Raw genomic sequence first — 26,434 nt, 5'->3', positions numbered from 1 at the left:
TAGAGAAAAACCGTATTCCCTTACGTTAGCATTCTATAATGCTAACGGACTCGCGCGGCAACGCGATCAAATTTTTGAATTCCTCCGCGATAATCTTGTAGATATTCTATTAGTGCAGGAAACCTGTCTGAAGCCCTCGCGTCGCGACCCGAAAGTCGCGAACTACGTCATGGTTAGGAATGACAGACTCACCGCCTCCAAAGGCGAGACTGCCATTTACTATAGACGGGCCCTGCACGTTGTCCCTCTCGATACTCCCTCGCTCTTACATATCGAGGCGTCAGTGTGCCGTATCTCGCTGACGGGACACCAGCCGATCGTCATCGCATCCGTTTATCTCCCCCCGGACAAGCCCCTTCTGAGCAGTGACATCGAGTCACTGTTCGGCATGGGAGACTCTGTCATCCTGGCAGGCGATCTAAATTGCCACCACACTAGGTGGAACTGCCATCGTACAAACGTCAACGGTAGGCGTCTCGACGCGTTTATAGACGACCTCACCTTTGAAATAGTCGGTCCCCCAACTCCAACATGTTATCCGTATAACATCGCGCTCCGTCCGAGCACTATAGACCTGGCATTGCTTAGGAACGTAACTCTGCGCTTACGTTCCATCGAAGCAATGTCAGAGCTCGACTCAGACCACCGACCTGTCGTTATGCAGCTCGGTCGTCCTCACAACCCAGTCACTGTTACGAGGACCATGGTGGATTGGAATAAGCTGGGCACGTGCCTAGCCGACGCCGCTCCGCCAATCCTCCCTTGCGGCCCGGATTCGAATCCATCCCCCGAGGACACCGTCGAATCCATAAACATCATTACCGATCACATCTCTTCCGCGATCATTAGATCTTCAAAAGAAGTCGATGTGGAGGACAGCTTCCACCGCATCAGACTGTCCCCCGATCTTAGGAATCTCTTAAGAGTTAGGAACGCGGCAATCCGGGCCTACGATCGTCTTCCCACGCATTCAAACCGGATTCGGATGCGTCGTCTACAACGCGAAGTCCACTCCCGCTTAAGCGACGCGCGTAACGATAATTGGCATAGTTATCTAGAACAACTCGCGCCCTCCCACCAAGCATACTGGCGACTAGCTAGGACTCTCAAATCCGAAACTACCGCTACTATGCCTCCCCTCATACGCCCTTCAGGCCAACCACCGGCATTCGATGACGATGAAAAGGCTGAGCTGCTGGCCGATGCACTGCAAGAGCAGTGCACCACCAGCACTCAACACGCGGACCCCGAACACACCGAGTTAGTCGACAGGGAGGTCGAGCGCAGAGCTTCCCTGCCGCCCTCGGACGCGTTACCCCCCATTACCACTGACGAAGTTAGAGACGCGATCCACAACCTCCAACCTAGGAAGGCACCCGGCTCCGACGGCATCCACAACCGCGCGCTAAAATTTTTGCCAGTCCAACTGATAGCAATGTTGGCTACAATTTTAAATGCCGCTATGACGCACTGCATCTTTCCCGCGGTGTGGAAAGAAGCGGACGTTATCGGTATACATAAGCCGGGCAAACCGACAAACGAAACTTCTAGTTACCGTCCGATTAGTCTCCTCTCGACGATAGGAAAAATTTACGAACGGCTCCTTAGGAAACGTCTCTGGGATTTTGTTACCGCGAACAAAATTCTCATTGACGAACAGTTCGGATTCCGCTCTAAACACTCGTGCGTACAACAAGTGCACCGCCTCACGGAGCACATTCTGATAGGACTAAATAGGCGTAAACAAATCCCGACCGGCGCCCTCTTCTTCGACATCGCGAAGGCGTTCGACAAAGTCTGGCACAACGGTTTAATTTATAAACTGTACAACATGGGAGTGCCAGACAGACTCGTGCTCATCATACGAGACTTCTTGTCGAACCGTTCGTTTCGATATCGAGTAGAGGGAACTCGTTCTCGTCCCCGTCAACTGACCGCCGGAGTCCCGCAAGGCTCCGCGCTCTCCCCGTTATTATTTAGTTTGTATATCCCGTGATATACCCCGGTCTCCGGAGACCCATCTAGCGCTCTTCGCCGATGACACGGCTATCTACTACTCGTGTAGGAAGATGTCGCTGCTTCATCGGCGACTCCAGATCGCAGTAGCCACCATGGGACAGTGGTTCCGGAAGTGGCGAATAGACATCAACCCCACGAAAAGCGCAGCGGTGCTCTTCAAAAGGGGTCGCCCTCCGAACATCACTTCGAGCATCCCACTCCGTAGTAGGCGCGCAAACACCTCCGCCGTTAGTCCCATCACTCTCTTTGGCCAGCCCATTCCGTGGGTCTCGAAGGTCAAATATCTAGGCGTCACCCTCGACAGAGGGATGACTTTCCGTCCCCATATAAAAACGGTACGCGACCGCGCCGCGTTTATTCTAGGACGACTCTATCCAATGCTTTGTAGTCGAAGCAAACTGTCCCTCCGCAATAAGGTAACTCTCTACAAAACTTGTATACGCCCCGTCATGACGTATGCAAGCGTAGTGTTCGCTCACGCAGCCCGCACCAACTTGAAATCCCTCCAGGTTATTCAATCACGATTCTGCAGGATAGCCGTCGGAGCGCCTTGGTTCCTTAGGAATGTGGATCTCCACGACGACCTGGAGCTCGACTCTTTTAGTAAGTATCTACAGTCGGCATCGCTGCGCCATTTTGAGAAGGCGGCACGACATGAGAACCCTCTCATCGTAGCCGCTGGAAATTACATACCCGACCCAGTAGACCGAATGGTAAACCGTCGACGCCGCCCAAAGCACGTCATTACGGATCCTCCTGATCCATTAACGGTGCTTTTAGGCACCACAAGCACCGGTCACCGTCCTCGTCGAACCCGTCGCTTGCGACGAAGGGCTCGACGAGCGAACTAACCCATAGACACAGCCCACTGAGTTTCTCGCCGGATCTTCTCAGTGGGTCGCGTTTCCGATCCGGTGGTAGATTCTGCGAAGCACTGCTCTTGCTAGGGCCAGTGTTAGCAACTCTCCGGTTGAGCCCCGCGAGCTCACCTACTAACGTTAGGGTGAAGCTGAAATAGCCTCTCAAGGCTATCAGCATAGGTAGGAAAAAAAAAAAAAAAAAAAAAAAAAAAAAAAAAAACTTGAGAAATAGCGAGACTTTATCGCTAAGCCACCTGTATATTTTACGTAGTTTTTGTAAGGATAAAAGGCAGGTGGATTGCGGCCACTGACATGTCTCCAGGGATGTAACGAGAAAACTCGGAAAAAAGAATGTAGATATTTTAGTTGTGCTCCACTTATCTTGAGCATAAGTTTTCACTGGTAAAAACATTCGCAACATCGGTTTCCATTACATTCAGAAAGGTTTAGTAGATTTCAACACGCCATATGTAAACATTTATAATATAAATTTCTTAAGAATGGAACGCCAACAAAGGCTTCTAATGAAAAAATACGACTACAGTTACAATGGAGGAGAATGCGAAAGTTTTCGAATATTATTTTATTTCCGCAAACAAAAGCAATGTTTGTCGTTTTTATAAATTAATGTAGTATAATATCTACAAAAGATTTTGTCCGTGACATTTCGACTGTAGCAGTAATTACGATGGAGCAATAAAGTTAATATGGCGCCGCGTGCTGGTAAATAAAACGAAAGGTCGTTAACTATCAATAACGGTCTCTGTAGATAATGTGGCAGGTTAAACGAGCATGAATCCTTCCTTTCACACTTCGTGATATAACATGTCTTCTTCTTTTTCTCCACCTTATCCCACTAGGTGGGGTCGGCACAGCTAATTTTTCTCTTCCATTCTCTTCTATCAGCCCTCATCTCAACACTCACTCCTCTCTCTCTCATATCGTTATTCACACACTCCATCCATGTCTTCTTCGGTCGACCTCTTCCCCCTCTACCTTGCACTACCATTTCCATACATCTCCTAGTCACATGCATCTTCTCTCTACGCATCACATGTCCATACCACGCTAACCGTGATATAACATGTACTCAACAAAATACATACATTTACTCATCTCTAGCCTAAAATTATTTGTGTCATGATAATTGTATCGGCAAATTAATTATGTGTTCACTCAGTCCTCTAAGTTCTACTATAATCCACGGCTTCTCAAAATTTTAATCAATTTAATACATTATACATATTACATATATTTGTCGACCCAAGGAGACATGGATGGAGAGTGTGAATGACGATATGAGAGAGAGAGGAGTGAGCGTTGAGATGACGACTAATAACAGAGAATGGAAGAGAAAAATTAGCTATGCCGACCCCACCTAGTGGGATAAGTTGGAGAAATAGAAGATACTACATATATGTTTTTCATTACTGACACTTTTTCAAGTAAAAGTCGTAAAAAAATTATCTTAAAAATCTTAATTTTTCACTGATAACATTAAATAGCTAGTCACATAATACATAGTTGATTTGTTTTTAGTTTTTACATAAATGATATTGAAATTCATAGACTGGGGTGTGGATACAGACTATGGAACGTAAAATGAACTCACAACATTGAGATTCAGAGTAAATTTACAATGTATTACAATGTATCACACACGATTGCAATTGGCTCTCCAAATTCGTTAGATACTGAAATTAATTCTAACAAGCCAACCACACAATCGACAAATCAACGTTTTCATTAAACTTCATTGACGTCACGGTACTTTTATCAGTATTATCTTAAGCACTAGCGTTATTATCCAATGATCATTCCATTTCAATATTTTCTCGTTCATCTAATAAAGCAAATTGTTATTGCCTTCACACTCTCCGTTTTTATTTGAGCGCCCACAAATATTTATTCACGTGTTATGATATGAGAGACTCGTTCAGTTCTCGGATTGAGTTTGGGTTTACGAAAAACATTAAATACAGCATTTCTTCGAATTGAACTGAATGGAATACTATTTTAAATCATATTACAGAATATGTAATATTTCATTAAATCCTTGGATTCACCCAGAATATTTCTGTAACGACAATAATATGATATTTGAGATTCAACGAAATGAATGTATTTATCTTATATTTTATCTTATTTATTTTATATACATCACATGGCTTGTAGTACATCGGTCATCTTACGCGTTAGACCAACGGTTTTCGTTCAAACTTTGGGGTTGTTGTAAGCCCCCAAGCACCATCGTCGTACCTACGTATTTCTACCGTGAAGCAATTTATTATGCATTCCCTTTTCCGGGATAGGCGGTATTAGAGAAAACTGTGATTACGAACTCAAGATAAGACAGACGATGGCTTTTCGCAGTTGAAGTTCTTGTACGCAACATGGACGGAAGTTGGCTAAACGGATCAATTTGGTGAATACAATAGTACAATCAATATGAGCAATGAAGTAGATAGAAGATTTTGAATGCGGGGTTTTTTTTTCTGCAAAAAATTCTACGTTAGGAGAGCGAATGTTAGGTTTAACTGATTTTGTCCAAACACCAAGGATAACGCAATATTTTGATGGTAATCACTTTCTTATTTACGATTAATTCTGATTACGCTGTTCTAAGCTATGACTTTCTTCTTGTAAACAATTACGTAAGCACAGTATTATTCCAGATAGATACTATTAGTTATTTCTGTTAACAAATACAACAATTTGTTAAATTCATACTTACTCTTCCTTATTCCAAAGAATCTCTAATGACTGATATTTGATAATGAGCAAAGTAAACACAATAGTGAATGTATAATATTTAACTATCTTTAAAGGTAGACAAGAGTGACTTCGTATGCTGTATTCCATGGATACACCATAAATGGCAATGGTGCCCTTGAGACGTGAGATCAAAGCCTCAATAGTATTCCAATAATCACAATTTCTAACACACATAATAGGTTAAACTCTCCATTTAGTAAATTATGTTTCATAAAGCAAATGATTATGTACCTAAATCTATAATAAACATGGTGTTGTCATAAAAAATTAAGCAACAAAATTAATGTTGGCAATAACGTAAACATTATTTCCAATTGGGCCGTATTTTTAGCTATAAATTATGAGATTTTTATGAAAGATAATTTTACCAAAGCAATATTAAATTTTAATCAACAAGATTGATTGATATACAAAATGGTTTTGTGTTTTATAACTCTAATTGTGAAATTTTAATTAATATTTTCATCGTTAGAGAGATATTTATATTGTGAAAGTATCCACGTCTCACTGTTTTAACCTTGCATTCAGACGCCTAAAGTATGCTGTAGTCTTAGCAATCTAGAAGGCACTACTTCCGATAGCGCCAATTGATTTTGAATCAACCCAAAAAAATCGATCTTCAAACAATCTTCCTGGGTGGTTCCTGGTTCGAAGGGTGGGGTAGCCATTGTAACTATACTGAGACCTTAGAACTTATATCTCGAGGTGGGTGGCGGGGTGGCGTATTTACGTTGTAGATGTCTATGGGCTCCAGTACCCAATTAATATCAGGTGGGGTGTGAGCTTGTCCATCCATTTAAGAAAAAGAAAAAAAAATAGTCAAGATGCCTAATAAACAGCAAATTTATTATTTACTACGTAACTACATTTACACATTTCATTAGGAGCATAATAAGAATTTCATAGAATTCCTTTCTCCTAAAGGAGGACAGAAATGAAATTTGTTTCAGAATTTTATTTTAATATTTGTCATAGCTACTTCAGAGCTGTTGCCCAAAGTTTTATTTTTGTTAATTGCTTCGTCAATTTGACACTTTATGGATCAAATTTAATCAGGATGTAAATATTTTAATTTGATCCTTTGATCCCCTCAAGTTGGTCTGATCTGGTTTTATCGAACCCGAACTCATAAGATTTGGCTCGACTAATAAATACAATCCATAAATCACCTTCGTCATTATTTCATTTCACATTATTATTCGAATATTTTGTGACAGTAAACTTACAATTATGATCACCGAGTTTATGAGGGATATTGCATGAGAAATTAAAAGGATTTAGAAAGCCGACCATTGTTATAATTTTATTTTGTCATCCGAATCGGAAAAGTTCGTAATCGAATATCAAAATGGCTACCGACCTCCTCTACAAGCGCTCTAACTTGGCATTACAATAATAGTTTTGTTTTTATTATTTCGGGTTACAACGTTAATAACGTCAAGCTCTTGCTGCCCGATACTTGATCTCGAAGTCTTAATTATTTTGTATGACAGCTGCTCCAAACTGGACAAATGCTTGAAGCAGAAGTACAGAATAAGATGGAACTTTGACTGCTTCTTTTTCTCAGTCGTTGAGCTTGTGGAGTGAGCCACCGCTGATGCTGTCAGGCGCATGAAAGCGTTATTATCGACGTATGTCATCAAGGTCAATCGGATGCATAGTGTAAGGATCAAGCTCGAGCTGACTTGACTAGGTTGGGCCACCGCATTAGTTCATCTCATCAGACTCCTTCCACTCTGCTTAGGATGACAAGGCGCCCAAAAGAGTCGCTGTGTTGCCTTGAGATGTTGCTGTAACGTTTAAGGAAACGATCATTTAGTTGGGTAATCAGTCGATATTTGATGCTGAGTCATTCAGTCGAACTTTGCACTACGAGCTTCTAATTACTCTGCCCTAATACCAGCAAGTTCTTAAATGTTAATGATATGAAACAGGTCAGTCCATTTATTTATTTATTTACCGTACAATATTAACAGAAAACGTGCGAGCTCCATAATATGTGATGTCCCTTATGTGTAACTTTAGATTACAACCAACTACAGACTAACCATTTAAAGAATGTGACGATGATAAAATATTCTAATCCGATTCCGATACCGGTGACCAGCTGCTGGTGATCGGGCGACACGAGAACCCTCTCATCGTGGCCGCCGGTAACTACATTCCCAATCCTGCGGAAATAATGGAAAGCAGTCGACGTCGCCCCAAACACGTCATTTCGGATCCTCTCGATCCACTAACGGTGCTTTTAGGTACCTCAAGCACCAGTCACCGGTCTCGTCGAACCCGTCGCTTGCGACGAAGGGCTCGACGAGTAAATTAACCCTCAGACACAGCCCACTGAGTTTCTCGCCGGATCTTCTCAGGGGGTCGCGTTTCCAATCCGGTGGTAGATTCTGCGAAGCACGGCTCTTGCTAGGGTTCGTGTTAGCAACGTCGTCAGGCTTGAGCTCCGTGAGCTCACCTACTAGTTAAGGTTCCGCTGAAATAGCCTCTCAAGGCTATCAGCTTAGGTAGGTAAAAAAAATGATGATCGGAGGTTACACGGAAGACATACGCGCTCAGGAACCATTGTGGAGTTCATTCAAAACTTAAATGGTACGAGGCAAAAAATATCTTAGCTGGAAGAGTACTCATCTCAAGACATTCCTCAATTCCCATTCACAATTCGTCTTTATTTTAGCTTTTGATTACTTTTGCTGACAATTTTACTTTATTACACATAAGTATATTTCTTTATTATCGAGAATAAAGTTATCAATAAACCAAACATTTTATTGCTTTTTTTCTTCTTCAAAAAACATATTTTTGTAAATCAAGCCCTAAATGAATTATAGAAAGAAAAGCAAATGCTAGAATCGAACAACAACAAATAAACAATGTTCTTGAAAATTCTAAAACTCAAAAAGATCATTCTAAAATATATTCGTTGTGAGCGTCCTCGAAACGAGAGCTCGTTGTGTGCTTGTTTCAAAGTTATATAATAATGGCATGAGCAGCGCTTATCCAAGCGGAAAACATTGCGAGGCGCAATCTGCACTTCATTGGAAACGAAAATATGAGTAGTAAAATTGTTTGTAAATACAGCCTTAGTAAATTTTATAGGGTTTCAATGTTAAACAATTATAGCACATTGGTACAGCGTCCTTGTGGGCTATAATATGAAGTATTATTTTGAGTTTATAAACATCACAACGAATACTTGCTTCACGACAGAAAGGAAAGGTTGTGTTACCTACATGTGCGCGCTTCCAATACGCCATACCACCACCATTAAATACACTGAACCGACGGCAAATATTAATAAGGCGCTCTATCATAGTTTATTTTATCTATAGAGTATACTAACACTACAACAAGACAATTGTCTTAACATTTCGTACCTGTGATTACAGCTACAAACTTCATGGAGTTGTTAAAGAAACGGTTCACCTTTTTGTTCTATAAAAAATATATTACATTATTACACATTACATTTAATACTCGTACTACCTATATTATTGCATATTACAAATAAGCTCATAAAGTAAGGTTAAGGTTGCAGACATCTCGTCTAAAGCTGTCGTAGTAACCAGACTTAGAACAAAAGCGCAATCAGTGTCAATGGAAACAATTCAGTCGTTAATAACATTGTACTATGCGGAGCCCAGGGGAGTATATATCTATTTACGTTGCAAAGTCAAAATGAACTGGTTTTATTAACGAATTCTTTTCAATTTTCGCTGTCATCTATGTACATTATTCACAATATTATTTAGCGGGTTCCTAACGGTTTTTTTATTTAAATTAATCACAGATATTTAGAGAGAAAGAGAAAGAGAGATAGAGAGAGAGAGAGAGACAGAATGTTAACTTTACCGTACATCAAGACACTATTAATATTCAAAAACAGTCAATGTTACCGTTTCATTTATAGAAACTCTGTAAAAGATACAGCAAAGAGATAAAGGAAAGTCATTTAAAAAAAGTGGTTAAGCCCTATTAATTATATTATGGTTTTCATCAATTAATAGACACGTGGATCGAATTGCTAGAGATTTGTTAAAGCATTATCTGTGTTGGCCTTCCAGATTCTTTTTATTGCATAAATGAAAATATAAGCTCAGAGTCCATCGGATGGTATTTAGTTTTTAGTGCCCATACACATCACAATGATAACATTTAGAAATAAATTTAAATCTCCCAAATTCTGAAATGGCACCTACCCGTGCGAATTCGCAATACCGGGCACGACTTTGTTGGACGTGTTACTTAGAAATACACAACGATAAACGCTACTTACTTACATAGTATGTTAGTAGTAGTAAATTAGGAAACGCTATTATACACAATAATTTACGCTGTGTAGTTAAAAACGTTTTTACGCAGCAGACCGGCATTAGCTGGTAAAAATGCCACACGGCGCGATGAATCCGGAGCGGTATTGATCGATACGATATTATTTGTTGTATGATAAGCATCGTGACAGGCGCAAAAAGCGATAAGCAATGATCGTACTGACACCAAAATGACCTTTTACAAACTGTAATATATCTATATATAAATAAATGAATTGCTGTTCGTTAGTCTCGCTAAAACTCGAGAACGGCTGGACCGATTTGGCTAATTTTGGTCGTGAATTATTTGTTGAAGTCCAGAGAAGGATTAAAAGGTGAAAATGCTCAAACTTAAATAAAAATAACAATGTTGTTTTTGACGTGTCTCCTGTCGAACGGATTCCTTTTATTTGTTTTAAGTTTATTTTATACAAAAGTTTAGGTCTTTTATTTATCGATTGAGGCACTACGAAGTTTTCCGGTATTTGTATTTTCATGTATTTTTTTTATCTCTCAAAAGTAATTTAAATTTGGCTACCCTCACTCAAGGAAGTCAGTCGGTTATGCCCGGGGCACAACCAAGTCGCTTCCCACCGTTGTGTAATTAAAAGTGTTAACCATTTCCATTCAATAATAAGTCTTTTGTAATTGCTAAATATGCTAAAAAAAAAATATCTTTTTTTGTTGCTTAGATGGGTAGACGAGCTCTCAGCCCACCTGGTGTTGAGTAATTACTGGAGCCCATAGATATCTACAACGTAAATGCGCCACCCACCTTGAGATATAAGATATAGAATACCTATAAAATAATATAAAAACCGTATTAAGTAAAAGTGATAACTTTTACTTATTTATCTGATGTTATTACTGTGTATTTTAAGTATCATTTGGCTAAAAGTGTTTATCAATTAGGAAGACGGCCTGCACCCATGTTTCTTTCATAAGGTACACTGACCTTGTTCGTCTATGACTCATGAATTTCAAACCAAAGAAATTACCAAAAAAAATACAGAATCTTATACAGTTCGCATTACAACTTTCTGTTTACAATAAATGATTAACTTTAGGTCTACTACGCTTTTCAATTAGGAGTGAAACTTGTAGGCAACTAAAGAGTTGGTGGTTGGAAAACAAACAATATAAGTCAGTAAGAGTATGCGAGCCGACTGTCCAACGAACGTTAATTAGCTAACGAAGCCTATAAGACTTCACAACGTGAATGCCACCCTCCACTTTAAGTTGTACGGTCGAAATTTCAATGGCATTATATAACGTCTATTCCAACTTTCAAATCGAAACGAATGATTAAAGAAAAAGCATTAAAAAAAGTATTTTTTAAACGTAAAAATAATATAATTTTTCTTGTTAACAGGGCCGAAAGAACAGAAGATACAGTACCGAATAGCACCAATCTCACTAATAACGCAGTGAGGCACAAAATCGTGGTACTAGGTGCGGCTAAAGTCGGCAAATCTTCACTAATCACACAATTCCTATACGGCGCTTTCTCGACGAAATACAAGCGAACCATCGAAGAAATGCATCACGGAGACTTCAATGTATCCGGTGTGAGGTTGACTCTCGACATTTTGGACACGTCCGGATCGTATGAATTCCCGGCAATGCGTACCCTGTCGATGCAATCGGCCGACGCATTCATATTGGTTTACGATATCACGGATGCGAACAGCTTCTCCGAAGTCCGAGCTCTCAGAGATCAGATACACGAAACTAAACAGAGCACGGCCGTTCCTATCGTCGTCGTCGGAAACAAGGTCGATCTGGCAGAGACGGGCGCGCGTCAGGTGAGCGAAATAAAAATAAATAAGAGTTTAAAAAAGCTAACAAAATACGCTTTTATAGAAAATCCTTTTTTTTTATTGCTTAGATGTGTGGACGAGCTCACAGCCCACCTGGTTTGAAGTGGTTACTGGAGCCCATAGACATCTACAGCGTAAATGCGCCACCCACCTTGAAATATAAGTTCTAAGGTCTCAAGTATAGCTACGACGGCTGCCTCGCCCTTCAAACCGAAACTAATTACTGCTTCACGGCAGAAATAGGCAGGGCGGTGGTACCTACCCGCGCGGAATCACAAGAGGTCATACCACCAGTAATATAAATATAAAATATAAAAAACAGAAAATAAATTTTGCATGGTATAAGTAGTTATAAATATGTTATGAACAGATAGATGTGAATAGAAGGGTTATTTTGATAATATCCTGAAAAGCACCCCACGCTTTTTTACAATAAAATCATTTTTTCTTACACTATTTTTAATTTAATTTTATTAAAATTTATTTTCTATTTTTTAGTTGAATTTCACTTTTGTCAATGTTTTTATATTGAATTCTCATCGGTCCTTAATAAGTATACGAAATTTCGAGTTAATCTGACGTTTTGAAGGGGGTCAAAATCATGTTCAAAGATTCCGTTACAAACATACATACATACGTCTGAAGCTAATAAAAGCGTATTAAAAAAAATAAGCAAACTTCAGAGCGTCAATCGCTTAAGTGCTCCAGATCAAAGTCGTAAGACTCGTTATTGGTTTCTTCTCACGATCGAACGCGCACAGGACGTGTACACATTACATAGTTAGGTGGAACAACAAAGCGGTGACTGAGGCGGGAGTTGAGCGAGTGTCACGCATCACAAGACATACTCCCGGGGGCGACTTCACAGCTGCGAATACCAACTAACGACGGATTACTAAATAATCACACACAAGTCACGGCTCACTAAACACGTAGAATTAGTGATGTCCCAAATACTCTTATTTTGTTTACTTTGAAAAAACTTTAGGATTATGATACAGTTTGTTATTCAAACATTTGCGACTATCGAAAATTTACTTTGAACGATAGCTTAATAGGCATATTAGGTAAGGCGATAATGGTATCTCATTTACAAACATTCAAGAACTAGAAAAACTAGATGTACTTTTTATTTTTATTGCTTAGATGGGTAGACGAGCTCACAGCCCACCTGGTGTTAAGTGGCTACTGGAGCGCATAGACATCTACAACGTAAATGCACCACCCACCTTAAGATATAAGTTCTAAGGTCTCAGTATAGTTACGACGGCTGCCCCACCCTTCAAACCGAAATGCATTACTGCTTCACTGCAGAAATAGGTGGGGTGGTGGTACCTACCCGTGCGGACTCACAAGAAGTCCTACCGCCAGTGACTAGTGACAACACATTAACGCAACATTCGTTGGATATTGAAGTGTCAATTTCAAAAGAACCACTACATATAAGTAGCTTATAGATTTTTATATGCTTTTTTACACGGACCTAAACAATTTTTACACATTTTATATGTGCATCGAAATGTTCGTTTAACCAATATATCTAAAGTAATACGATAATGTTACAAACGTAAAATATATTTATTTTTGATAGAATGCATCTCATTTTCAATTGAATGCTGAAGCTGAAGTGTGAGCGAAATCGAATTTCCGAACTGTCAGTATAACAGTAACAAGAAAATATAGCACGATAGTAGATATACGTAGAAGTTTCTAGAACATTTCATTTCAACGTATATTTTTCTCAAGACACTACGTAATAAAATATGTCTTTAGTAACATTTTTATATTGTGTCAGAGATTTTTATATTGTGTCAGACATACACGATATCATCGTAGATACCAACGATAAAAGCCTAAGGTAAACAAACAGCTCAGGATTTGATGGTGATGTGAAAGTTTAGAAAGTAAACAAAGCAATAACAGGATGTCGACACGTTTTTGTATCTTAATTGAACCACAATATTCTGGTACTCAAAACCGAAAGTAAATAAACAATAAAAAAAACCGTAATCAAAATCCAGTCAGTACCTACGTGATTTCATTATCATTAAAGTCAAAATCCAGTACCTACGTAATATCATTGTCGTTAAAGTGCAGGCGTGAGAAAGAGACAGCAAGTCGTGCTTTCTACGCCACCTTGTACCCGTCTTCAAACATGCGTTGTTATTTTATGTTAAACTATTGTTACGAAATAATTATTTTTAATAATAGTTGAATCTGTAAAATAACTGTAGCAGTAGCTATTATGTAACAAAAGAGATCCGTCAAAGCGTAAATGACGCTAGCAACAATTCCAACATAGACTTGCATACAAGAAAGGTAGGCTATTTGGAATGTTGACCTACCGAGATAGACGCTCGATGGAAGCTATAACTATAAACCGGTGATCCTCGATGGAACATCTGCCATTCTCACAACCAGATCCTCAGCGTGTTTTACCAACATTATCCATTTTACTTTATGGTATATAAGTATCCAATTTTCTCTTGTTTTTACCTTGCAAACAAATATAATCCTAGTTATAAACGATTAAGAAGTTGTAATAATAGTTCAAGAGCCTCAGGGTCGGTGCCTGATAGAATTATAAGAACAACAACCTGATAGTAACGAAATGAAATGATATAATGTACCCCAACCACCGGTCATCGTTCTCCTCGAACCCGCCGCTTGCGACGAAGGGCTCGGCGAGTAAATTAACCCACAGACACAGCCCACTGAGTTTTTCGTCAGTTTTTTTTTATTTATTGCTTAGGTGGATGGACGAGCTCACAGCCCACCTGGTGTTAAGTTATTACTGGAACCCATGGACATCTACAACGTAAATGCGCCACCCACCTCGAGATATAAGTTCTAAGGTCTCAGTATAGTTACAACGGCTACCCCTCCCTTCGAACCGAAACGCATTACTGCTTCACAGCGGAAATAGGCGAGGTGGTGGTACCTACCCGTGCGGACTCCCAAGAGGTCCTACCACCAGTGATTACGCAAATTATAATTTTTCTTCTCAGGGAGTCGCGTTTCCGATCCGGTGGTAGATTCTGCGAAGCACGGCTCTTGCTACCTTAGGGTTCGTGCTAGCAACATCGTCAGGTTTGAGCTCCGTGAGCTCACCCACTAACCCGGCGACGCTGATATGGTCTCACTAGACCATCAGCATAGGTAGGAAAAAAAATAAAGATATAATGTAATATATAATATAAGAATACGGCTTTTAAAATTTCAAATAATATTGTCAAAATTGAAATAATAAATTATGAAAACCGTAAACCACAAGAAAGCAAAGAAAAGTAAACCTTCTAGTTATAAGCCTTGAGTTAATCCACGATAATTTATTATCCACAGCCCAGTCTACAGCTTAAAGCCCATGAGAGACTTAGCAACGAAAAATTTTGCTTTACAGGAAGAAAAAACCAAGTGAACTTTATTTTTTCGCGTTCAATTTGAAACTTTCTTGGAAATTTCGTCAAATTGAATTTTCGTCTTACAAAATCAACGTAGTTAGCTCGTACTTTAGTGACCTAAATGGTAAATTACATGCGTTTGGGAAACATTAACCGAGTGCTTTGTAAGAAGGCTGAAACAAATTTAACGCAAAATAAAAATGAAGATTAAGCGAATAAGACTTTTTGATAGCCTTTTATGAGAGTTTTTTTTTTAATTGCCCTTGTAGGCAGACGAGCATACGGCCCACCTGATGGTGAATGGTTACCGTCGCCCATGGACTTCAGCAATGCCAGGGGCAGAGCCAAGCCGCTGCCTACCGCTTAATACTCTCCACAAGCCTCGTTTGAAGAAGGACATGTCATAGCGCTCGGGAAACACCGTGGAGGGGAGCTCATTCCATAGCCGGATGGTACGTGGCAAAAAAGATCTCTGGAAACGCACTGTGGATGACCGCAGTGGCTCCAGGTAGTATGGATGAGCCCTACTTCGGTGGCGGGCGGTGCGATAGTAAAAACGAGATGTCGGTATCATCTCGAACAATTCCTCAGAGCACTCCCCATGGAACATACGGTACAAAATACAGAGGGAACTGAAGTCCCTCCGCAGACCCAGAGGCTCCAAACGGTCCTATTTATAGAGCTATATTATAAGGTAGGCAGCAGCTTGGCTCTGCCCCTGGCATTGCTGAAGTCCGTGGGCGACGGTAACCACTCACCATCAGGTGGGCCGTATGCTCGTTTCCCTACAAGGGCAATAATAAAAAAGGTTGTGATAGCTCATTATGTTTTTTTTTGCGATTTTATGACCTGGTATTTACAACCTTTTAACTCATTATGAATATGGCTTTAACTCTCTTTTGGAATAATATTGGCTCAAGGTAGCCACAATCGCTTTACCGGATTTCCTGATAAAAACGCACTATCTTTATGTAAGACTAGCGACCCGCCCTCGCTTCGCTTCGGAAACATTAAAACACACATGAAACCAAAAAATAAAAAATAAATAAAAAAAAGTAGCCTATGTTCATCAGGGACAATGTCGGCTTCTAATAGAAAAATAATTTTTCAAATCGGTCCAGTAGTTTTGGAGCCTATTCGAAACAAACAAACAAACAAATCTTTCCTCTTTATAATATTAGTATAGAATAGATGGTTTCTTGAATTTTAAAATAACTTACCCTTCGTGATTAAGCTAACTAACGACAAAAAAAACGGTAAAAAAACAATAAACATCGAATAAACAGCAGGTTCTAAATGAGGCGCTATTTATGGAACTGTAGCTAACATTGCTTGAGTTTTCCGAACGATAGGCCGCGCCGGAACCCAGCGCATAATAGCCGGGAGTCTCCGCTGACTTTCCAATATCCGCCTCAGTGCACCTTCTGCACCGCTGCCCGTAAACAAGCTTGAAAAAATCCAACTTTCACTGAGAAGAAAAACAATTATGTTTGTTTTAAATAGCTCCAGTTTCACACCCTCTTTCTTTCTTTTTTTAATAGCAGGAAAACGAAACAAGCTACTTTTCTTCCATTCCATTGTTATATTTTTTTTATATTTTTGAAGTGAAAGTTCTTTATCGACGTAGGGAGAAAAAAACGTATGTAACGTTTTTCGGTTACGCGCCATCTTAATTTCTTCCATTACGCGCCACGTTTATTTTATTTCTATTTAGTTTGTTATTAACAGATGTCCCTGCACGTAAATTCAACAATTCCTGAATCGCCATGACGAGATGTTACACAGTTGATAGACGTTCTCATATTTCTCTTGCTAAATCATACTTACCTGATGTAGGGGTACTGTGACCATGCAGTTGGTTCCCCCGGGGTGCGGCTGCTCCATTGCACTTATGCAGTGCGGAGTGGTTGACCCTTACGGTTATTTTTAAATTTTATAAGTTTCACTTCTACCGTATGTGACTTGCACACACACACATTTTTTTATTGCCTGTGCTTTATAGGGCTGTGCTTTATAGAGCAAAAGTCTTTATCCAGGCGTGAAGTATCACTTCGCTCTATTGAGAACTCCCAGCATTTTTGACGCCAACTTGGCTTTGCCCTCCAAATGACTCCGAAATTGGACATCGCTCGAAATATCGACCCCAAATATCCCAATACTCTTGGAAGGTTGCTTCCTTGGAATTGCAGCAACATGACAAATGAGTCCTTCTTCGCAGTGAACGCGCAAACTTGTGTCTTCAACGGTTTGAACTGAACTAAGTTCAATTCACTCCACTCGGAGATTCACTCCAGAGAATTCTCCACTTCAGACACAAGTTTTTATCGTCTCATATTTATTGGAATGTTTCGCTACGAAGGCCCTTTTTGACACATACTAAGATATCTCATAGCTACACGTCTTAATCACAATACCCTACTAATTACGATATGATTTTGTTACACACAAAGTCATGATATATAAAATATCGAATTACTGCATAAATCAAGACACTGTTTTGCTTTCCAATATCTCACCACAATTCCTCGGATTAGCAGAATATTTCATCAATTAACTTGACCGCTACAAAACAAGCTTCAGTCTCTGGACAAACGAATTTAATTAATGTAGGCTTACAATCCCTTTGATAATATTAAGGGTTAAAGTATAAAATTGCCGATTTGTACTGAAAAATGTTTTTTTTTATTATTTAACATATTTATTTAATCAAAATAGCTACGATTATTATCTATACATTGCTGCTATCTAATAGGAAGGTCATTTATGAATTTGTGATCGAACTCTGGTGATCTAGATCCGTAAAAACTATTTGAAAACATTCTGTACTGCCTCCTGGGAAGTAAACTTTTTATCACGTAGAAAATTGTCAAAATCATGAAAAAAATGGTAGACCATTGGAGCAAGGTCTGGCGAATACGGAGGGTGACGAATGGTTTCTAATAACAGTTCCTGTAGAGTTAAAACGGTGTCACGTGTTGTATGAGGTCTCGCGTTATCATGGAGCAATAATAGTGAAGATCGATTCATGACTCGGGTCTGTTTCACAGTAAGTTTTGCTATCATTGTTCAGAGTTCAGCACAGTAGACATCTGCGGTTAATGCTTGACAAGATCTGAAAAAGCTATAGTGAATAACACCATGCTGAGACCACTAAACAGTTACCATTTCCTTTTTATTGATAAGATTTGCTTTAAGATACTGTTGCGGTGTTTGACCTGGGGTCAGCCATTGCATTTTTCACTTACGGTTATCGTAAAGAATCCACTTTTAATCACATGTCACAATTCGATCCAATATTCCTCCATTTCTGTATCAATTCAACAAGGCAACACAAGTTTCAACAAGCATTTCTTTCTGCAGTTCAGTCAAATCATGAGGCACCCATTTTTCATTTTTTTTTTATGGATTTGGCGCAAATGGGTCAGTATTGTTAGTAAGGTAACGTAAAGCCATGTCACTAATTTCTGGGTAGTTTGGCTCGGATCGGCTTCCACTATCTCTTTCAAATCATTGTTATTCAGTTGTGTGGGCGGTCTTCTATAGGGTTCTTTCTTGAAATCAAAATTTCGAAAATCCACAAAAATCTCAAACCGTGAAGCTTCTATGTCAATTCGAAGTAACTATATATAACAATAGAACGGCAATTTCATACCCTAACCCCTATTATTATAAATTCGCTAGTCTGTTAAATAAATAAATGCCAAGCATTAACTCATAAAACGAGTTCAGGTAATAAATCTTATGAAAGCTCGTTAAACTGCCACACGCATTGGCATATTCGGGTTGGCTAATTGCTTACGTACGAGATAATTTTAATGTATGTGTCTGTACTTCTTTATTGAGTTCACGCGCGGTTGCCCGAAATTTACTTTAGTTTTAGCTAGCACGACAAGATTGTCGTTTATGGTTTTGGCATTACTCTGACAAATTGCTTGATCTAATTTCAAAAGTACAACATGTTGAATATTCCCCACTCTACACGTTTGTTAGAAAATTTCGTAAGCGAGATCAGGCGTCTGTAAAATATATTGCCTAGTATGATGGCTACCCACAACAGCATTTTAAAAAAAATCAATCTACATTGGAGATATGGAGGATAGAGTAAGGAGAACCGTCTCATGTGGGAGAAGCTTGAAAAAGTGTCCCACTTTCAACACTAAATAACAGTTCAATAATCCTCCAGAATGGCGCTAGCATAGGCACAGGGTATGATATGAATTGAGCAGCTGTTAACTGATTGAAGTATGTTGAGTTAGGAAATTTAATATATTTAATTACTAGAGTAGTTAGTGACAGTGTAATATACAAGACCTCGCATGTTTACGTAGTCCAAACTAATTTCGTCAATATAACCTAAAATTATTGCTGTGGTAAAACGTGGAGACATCGATTGCATTTTCTTATCAGCTTTAAATAATCTACTTTTTGTGATTTTGTAGTGCTTACAGTTCTTTCGTCCTTTTTTATTTCTCTATCTTATTCTAATAACTTTCAGCGTCTTTTTTTTAATTTACCCGGTTAATACTGTAGCGCCACCCTTATTTAGCAGATTTGAACGGACACTTTTTCACACATAGATTTTTTTTTAAGTGATTTTATGACCTGGTAACTAAGACCTTTAAGTCATGTCTTATTTTAATTTATATTCTTATTTTTATGAAAAATGATAATATGGAGTGAAATGAAATGAAAATGATTCATTTGAGACGTTAATCAACTGGGATGAAATGAAATGAAATGAAATGAGATGATATGGAATGAAATATAATCTTAGTAAAATGGTGGTCGTTTACTAAGATTTTTTCAGTGGAATTTTTGGAGGATTCCGAGAAGTTGCGTCCAGCGGCTTTGTTTCATTTTCCCGCATTTGTGCACTTTCACAGATATTAAACAATTAATAAACCACCGTTATTACACATTTAAACCTGAAGAAACACTAAATAGACAAAATAAAACAAATCACACAACTTCACTCCTCGCGTTCCCACCAAAAAGTCCTCACACATAGAGACGGTTCTCCTTACCTCTACCCTCCATAATTGGAAAATAAGATTTTTTTGTGCTTATCTGACCATATACCCATGTAACCCATTGTGAACAGCTTGATAGTCTGCCGAACGCAAAATCCATTATTTTTGTAAAGGTAGAAGGAAAATGCTTTAGAAACTAATACTAAATACTAGGCTGCACTAAAAGTATCGGGAATGGTATATTTCCACTGTTCCTGTCATATTAAAATCTTTTTAATTGAAAACTCCTGGGTTTTAAAAATCGAATACCATTTATTTATTTAAAAAAAGATTCTCGGTCTTGTCACGAGGTTTTGTCAAACTTGTTTAGTCGTTGAGAAAATAGAATTGACTCGAGAAAATTCAAGAGCGATGATTTATTATGACTTTCGAAGTGGTTTAACACAAAAACAGTGTGTTGACCGGATGATTTCTGCCATTGGTGATGAAGCCCCATCCAAAACCACAATTTATCGCTGATTTGCTGAGTTTCAACGTGGACGTGTCAAGCCCAGTGATGATCCCCGTCAAGGTCGTCCAAAAACTGCAGTCACCCAAGAAAACGTTGATGCTGTGCGTAAGCTGATTGAGGAAGATCGACATGTGACATACCGCGAAATTCAGGAAACTTTAGACATTGGCATGAGTCAAATACAGATAATCTTGCATGAACAATTAGGTGTAAATAATTTGTTTTCCCGATGGATACCGCATTCGCTCTGTGAAGAGCAAAAAGCGGCTCGCGTTACTTGGTGCGTCAGAACTCTCGAAAGATTCCACGCAGGATCCTCAAATGATGTATACAACATTGTATCAGGTGACGAATCCTGGATATACGCGTACGAACCCGAAACAAAAAACCAGTCACGAGTTTGGGTGTTCGAAAATGAGTTAAAGCCAACAAAAATTGTTCGTTCACGGAGTGTTGCAAAAAAAATGGTGGCCACGTTTGTCTCCAAAACCGCCCATGTTACGACTATTCCTCTTGAGGGACAAAGAACGGTTAATGCAGAATGGTATGCTAGCATTTGTTTGCCACAAGTCGTTTGTGAACTCCGTAAAGAGAACTGCAACCGCCGCATCATCCTCCATCACGACAATGCGAGTTCTCACACCGCGCCCACAACAAAAGAGTTTTTAGAGCAAGAAAACATAGAATTATTAGACCATCCGCCGTACAGCCCCGACCTAAGCCGTAATGATTTCTATACTTTCCCTAAAATAAAGAATAAATTGCGTAGACAGAGATTTTCATCATCTGAAGAAGCTGTGGACGCCTACAAAACGGCCATTTTGGAGACCCCAACTTCCGAATGGAATGGTTGCTTCAATAATTGGTTCCATCGTATGGAAAAATGTGTCAAATTTCGCGGAGAATACTTCGAAAAGCAATAAATACATTTTTAAATAGTAATGTTGTGTCACTTCGTTAATTCCCGAAATTTTCAGTGCCCTCGTACTAAATACCACAACACTATAAATAATAATAACTTACTAAGCTAAACAAATACATAATGACATGTCTACTTAGAAGGTTCATATTTTTTTATTTTTTTTTTATTGCACAAGAGTCCAACCACCATTATTTTCGCAAATTATAATTTTGCGGGTTTCATTTTTATTACACGATGTTATTCCTTCACTGTGGAAGTCGATCGTGAACATTTGTTAAGTACGTATTTAATTAGAAAAATTGGTATCCGCCTGCGGCATTCGAACACCGTTGCATCGCTAGATACGAATGCACCGGACGTCTTATCCTTTAGGCCACGACGACTTCACATGTCATTAATGTGGACCGTTAGAGTAGCAGGAGGATTCTAGGCGAATTTCCAGCGTGCTATTATTATCGAATTCCATTGCGTACCACATTAAAACCACTGGTTAAATATAGGCATATAATATATCTTACGATAATATGTGTGTATTCGGTATCGTATCAGGGATTAGCAGCTTCAGCACCTACCATAATTTCAGAGGTTTCAATACACGCGTAACTTACTGGTGGTAGTGCGTCGTGTGAGCCTGCCCGGGTAGGTACCCCCACATTGCCTATTTTTGCCGCGAAGCAGCATTGCGTGTCGGTTTGAAGGGTGGGGCAGCCGTTGTACAGTAAAAACGACGACTTAGCACTCATAGCTAAAGATGGGCGACCGTATTGACGTGGTTTCGGTGACCACTTAACACCAGGTGAGCCGTGAGCTCGTCGACCCATCTTAGCAACAAAAGATAAATAAAAAACTTTGGATTTACTGAAAATTCATTACGTATGCCACCCGTAAAGCTGTGTAAGCTGTTGCGTTTTTCGGTTACGGACAGACTGAAGATAAATGACCAGGATTCTTGGCCTCGATAATGGAGCTTGACTGAGTAATGGCTGGCTTTAAGATAATGTGCTATATTTTAAAAGTCTTGGTCTTATAAAGTAACGGACGCTTGCTTACATGACTAAATTGGCAGCGAACGTAATGTTTAAATAATAATACCCGTTTTATTACATATTATTATATGATTATTATTAAACAACAAAAATATAATTATTTTTATTATTAAAAAATAAACAACATTGACTTCCACGGTGAAGGAATAACATCGTGTAATAAAAATGAAACCCGAAAAATTATAATTTGCGTAATTACTGGTGGTAGGACCTCTTGTGAGTCCGCACGGGTAGGTACCACCACCCCGCCTATTTCTGTCGTGAAGCAGTAATGCGTTTCGGTTTGAAGGATGGGGCAGCCGTTGTAACTATACTGAGACCTTAGAACTTATATCTCAAGATGGGTGGCGCATTTACGTTGTAGATGTCGATGGGCTCCTGTCCGGCACTTAACACCAGGTGGGCTGTGAGCTCATCCACCCATCTAAGCAATAAAAATAAAGAAATACTTGGTGGACAGTGAATTGGTATTCCCTTCTACATATTGAATTTTGAGATGAGCTCGTAATATGCGCATTCAATTTGAAATTCTCACCCTGTCCACAGGTGGAGTTCCACACAACAGAATCAGTAGTCACAGTCGATTGGGAAAACGGTTTCGTGGAAGCGTCCGCCAAAGACAATATTAACGTATCGCAGATCTTCAAGGAGCTATTGGTACAGGCGAAGGTTAAGTACAATTTGTCGCCCGCCTTGAGGCGACGCCGGCGACAGTCGCTGCCGACGGGACCACAGGGCGCGCCGGGTTCCAGCCCGACCCCATCGACGCCGAGCCATCAGCCCCACGTCCCTCCGCGGCTCAGCTCGCGCACCTCCAACAGATACGAGAGCGACACAGCAAACGCAATTCGTGCATTATATCTTAAATTCTTTTATATCGTGCAGATTTAGGACAAGAGGCAGTACGCGAATTCCTTCACTGTATCAGTACGCTCGACCTAAATCTGCTAAGTTATTTTAACATCGAGCGTCGTTCAGAAAAGTGCGGTGTCGGCAACTATAAGATTAGACGTCAGTGTTCTCTGTGCATATCTTCTAGTAGATTACATTTTTCCTGATGCAGAACACCGCGCAGAATCAGCCGAACGTACGCATTAATCTATGTATAACGTTTTTATAAGACTTTTATATTCGATTTACGTGTATGTTGTCACTATCTTCTAAATTTTCATCTAAATACTGTCAAATTTAATTATTAAGCTCTCGTAATACAAATACACTCGTGATCCTATAATCTTAATGGATACGTGATACTATTCTCAGTTTACAGCCGCCTCATATCATCGTTCCTCTAATTCGAGTTGATGTCTAGTATTAAAACGTTTCTTATGTGATATACCTAAGTTTAACTATGAATTACACATTCCTAAACGTAGCTACATTTTAATATATGTGTCATATAGAGTAGATGGAGTATTAACGCCAATGTTTAATCTTTTAAGTGTTAGTAAACGAGTGATGAATTAGAAGAAAGTGATAATCTAGAATGGAAACAGTGACTGGATTGTTGTAAGGTAGTTCTATTACGGTAATCTAATCTTTTATAGATTCAATTAAATATAAAATGTATGTAATATGTTATGAACTAATTGAAGTTTTACTGGTGTCTCGTGGCAATATAATTAGTGAATTTATTCATAATACAATAAAATTGGAACACATATATTAGATTTTATTGACTATAAATAATAAAGTTATTATTACAACATAACAGTTTTCAAGCTTTGAACGCATTGTCGATTGAATATTCAACCTCAAACGCCTCTCCAACTAATTATATGTAATTGTATTACGTCAATATTTAACACCAATCAAAATGTAGGTAATTTAGAATTCTTGAGAAGTTAATTACTTAATCACTGACTCCTAGAGTACGTTAAGTGAATTTTGTGTAGCCAAATTAAATAATTTTTATAAAATGAAACATTAGTTTTTCATTGAATTAGTTAGAATTTATCGCGCACATTTGATTTGGTAAAGGCATTTTGATTCAGCGTTCTATTCAATTACAGATTCAGGGGAATGTAAATATTTTTTTAATATGGTATTCGTTCTTAAATGATTTATTTATTAAATAGAAGTATAATTATGTATTCAATTCTGTAAATAATAATCAATGTAATGACATTTTAAAAGAATTAAACATCTTCGTATTATTCATAAAATTTATCGAAAAATACATATGTAAAATACTGTATGTAATTAATTTATGTTTGGATGTAACTTATGTGTACCTACATATTGTATATGCAAAATAATAATTATATAACAATTATATATGCATACCTGTTACATTACATTTTATAAACATATAATGTTTTCTATATGTTTTCACAGTTATACGTCCGCATTCACAAGTTTATTAATTACTTCTTCTGACTTAATTACCTGAATTTATTCTTGTCCTGCAACAACTTTAATACCATCCTGTATTTTCGATGATAATAGAAAATTAAATCGTGTCGCACTAATAAAAATGAAAACTATTTTCCGATGTAAAAAACATGTAAGACTTTTTCTGAAGAAATAATTAAATTGTTTACCAACGCTACGTTTTTTATCGAGCGGTTTTTACCGACTACCTTTCCCTGTACGACTAGGCGTTTCACGTCACGAGTAACAGCGTGTTGCTTAAAACTACGCACATCCTAATATATATAAGAGCTATAGTCACTCATAAACATATAAGATGTATAGCACCGCTCTTGATTCCATATTTCACAACGCCCTCCACACAGCCAGAGACAGAAAGAGATGGAGAAAAATCGTACGAGAGAGAGTGATACAGAAGGGTGATCACGACCCTCAGCATTGAGGAATACGACGCCAGGAGCAGCATGACTGACGATTAAATGAACCTTATGCATGCCTTCGTAGACAAAAAGGTTAACGGTAGCTTTTGTTGTTGACAGTGCTATGGTTAAATAGTTTACATTTCCGTGAAAACTTCATTATACCGTTGCGATATGATTGATGCTCGATGAAAAAGAAATGTCAGTCTAAATTTGATTCGGATAATAAACAAAGATTTAAGAAAACGAAATTCAATATTTCAAATGCTTTCTCATGTACATGCGAAATGCATAGTTTTTTGTTGACGTACAGAAATTTTAGGAAGATTGTAGCTTTGCATTTGTCTTGCATTTAAAGGATATAACATCAAGTATGTTACGCAAATTCGTAGCTTATTTAACCCTTGCTACTGCGTATTATAGCCTACACAAGTATGCATGTACCACCATTCGGCGTGTTTTCATAAAACAATCATGAGTTTGATGGGTGTAATAATCATTGTAGAATACAATTAGAAATTTCACATTATATTTTACCTTTGTGGCGATAGTCGTCGTGGCCTAAAGGATAAGACGTCCGAAGTCTGGCATTCTTGTTGAGCGATGCACCGGTGTTCGAATCTCAGGCGGGTACCAATTTTTCTAATGAAATACGTACTCAACAAATGTTCACTATTGACTTCCACGGTGAAGGAAAATAACATCGTGTAATAAAAATCAAACCCGTAAAATTATAATTTGCGTAATTACTGCTGGTAGGACTTCTTGCGAGTCCGCGCGGGTAGGTACCACCACCCTGCCTATTTCTACCCTGAAGCAGTAATGCGTTTCGGTGTGAGGGGTGGGGCAGCCGTTGTAACTATACTGAGACCTTATATCTCAAGGTGGGTGGCGCATTTACGTTGTAGATGTATATGGGCTCCAGTACCCACTTAACACTAGGTGGGCTGTGCGCTCGTCCACCCATCTAAGCAATAAAAAAAAAACAAAAAAAAGATATTC

General features: G+C 38.8%; 1 protein-coding gene across 1 annotated transcript in view; it reads left to right on the top strand.

The window, feature by feature from the left end:
• The window catches only part of LOC114247923 (ras-related protein Rap-2b), a 49,237-nt gene extending 24,050 nt beyond the window's left edge, over window positions 1–25,187 (top strand). The window contains 3 exon segments of the mRNA XM_028181012.2: window positions 11,343–11,775; window positions 23,187–23,424; window positions 23,427–25,187. Of these exon segments, the coding sequence (XP_028036813.2) occupies window positions 11,343–11,775; window positions 23,187–23,424; window positions 23,427–23,506 (751 nt within the window). The 3' untranslated portion in view covers window positions 23,507–25,187.
• The last annotated feature ends 1,247 nt before the right edge of the window (window positions 25,188–26,434 follow it).

This window comes from Bombyx mandarina, chromosome 10, assembly GCF_030267445.1.
Source record: "Bombyx mandarina strain Sakado chromosome 10, ASM3026744v2".
NCBI lineage: Eukaryota > Metazoa > Arthropoda > Insecta > Lepidoptera > Bombycidae > Bombyx > Bombyx mandarina.
Note: the sequence above shows the minus strand (reverse complement) of the source record. Positions and strands in the feature narration are given on the sequence as shown.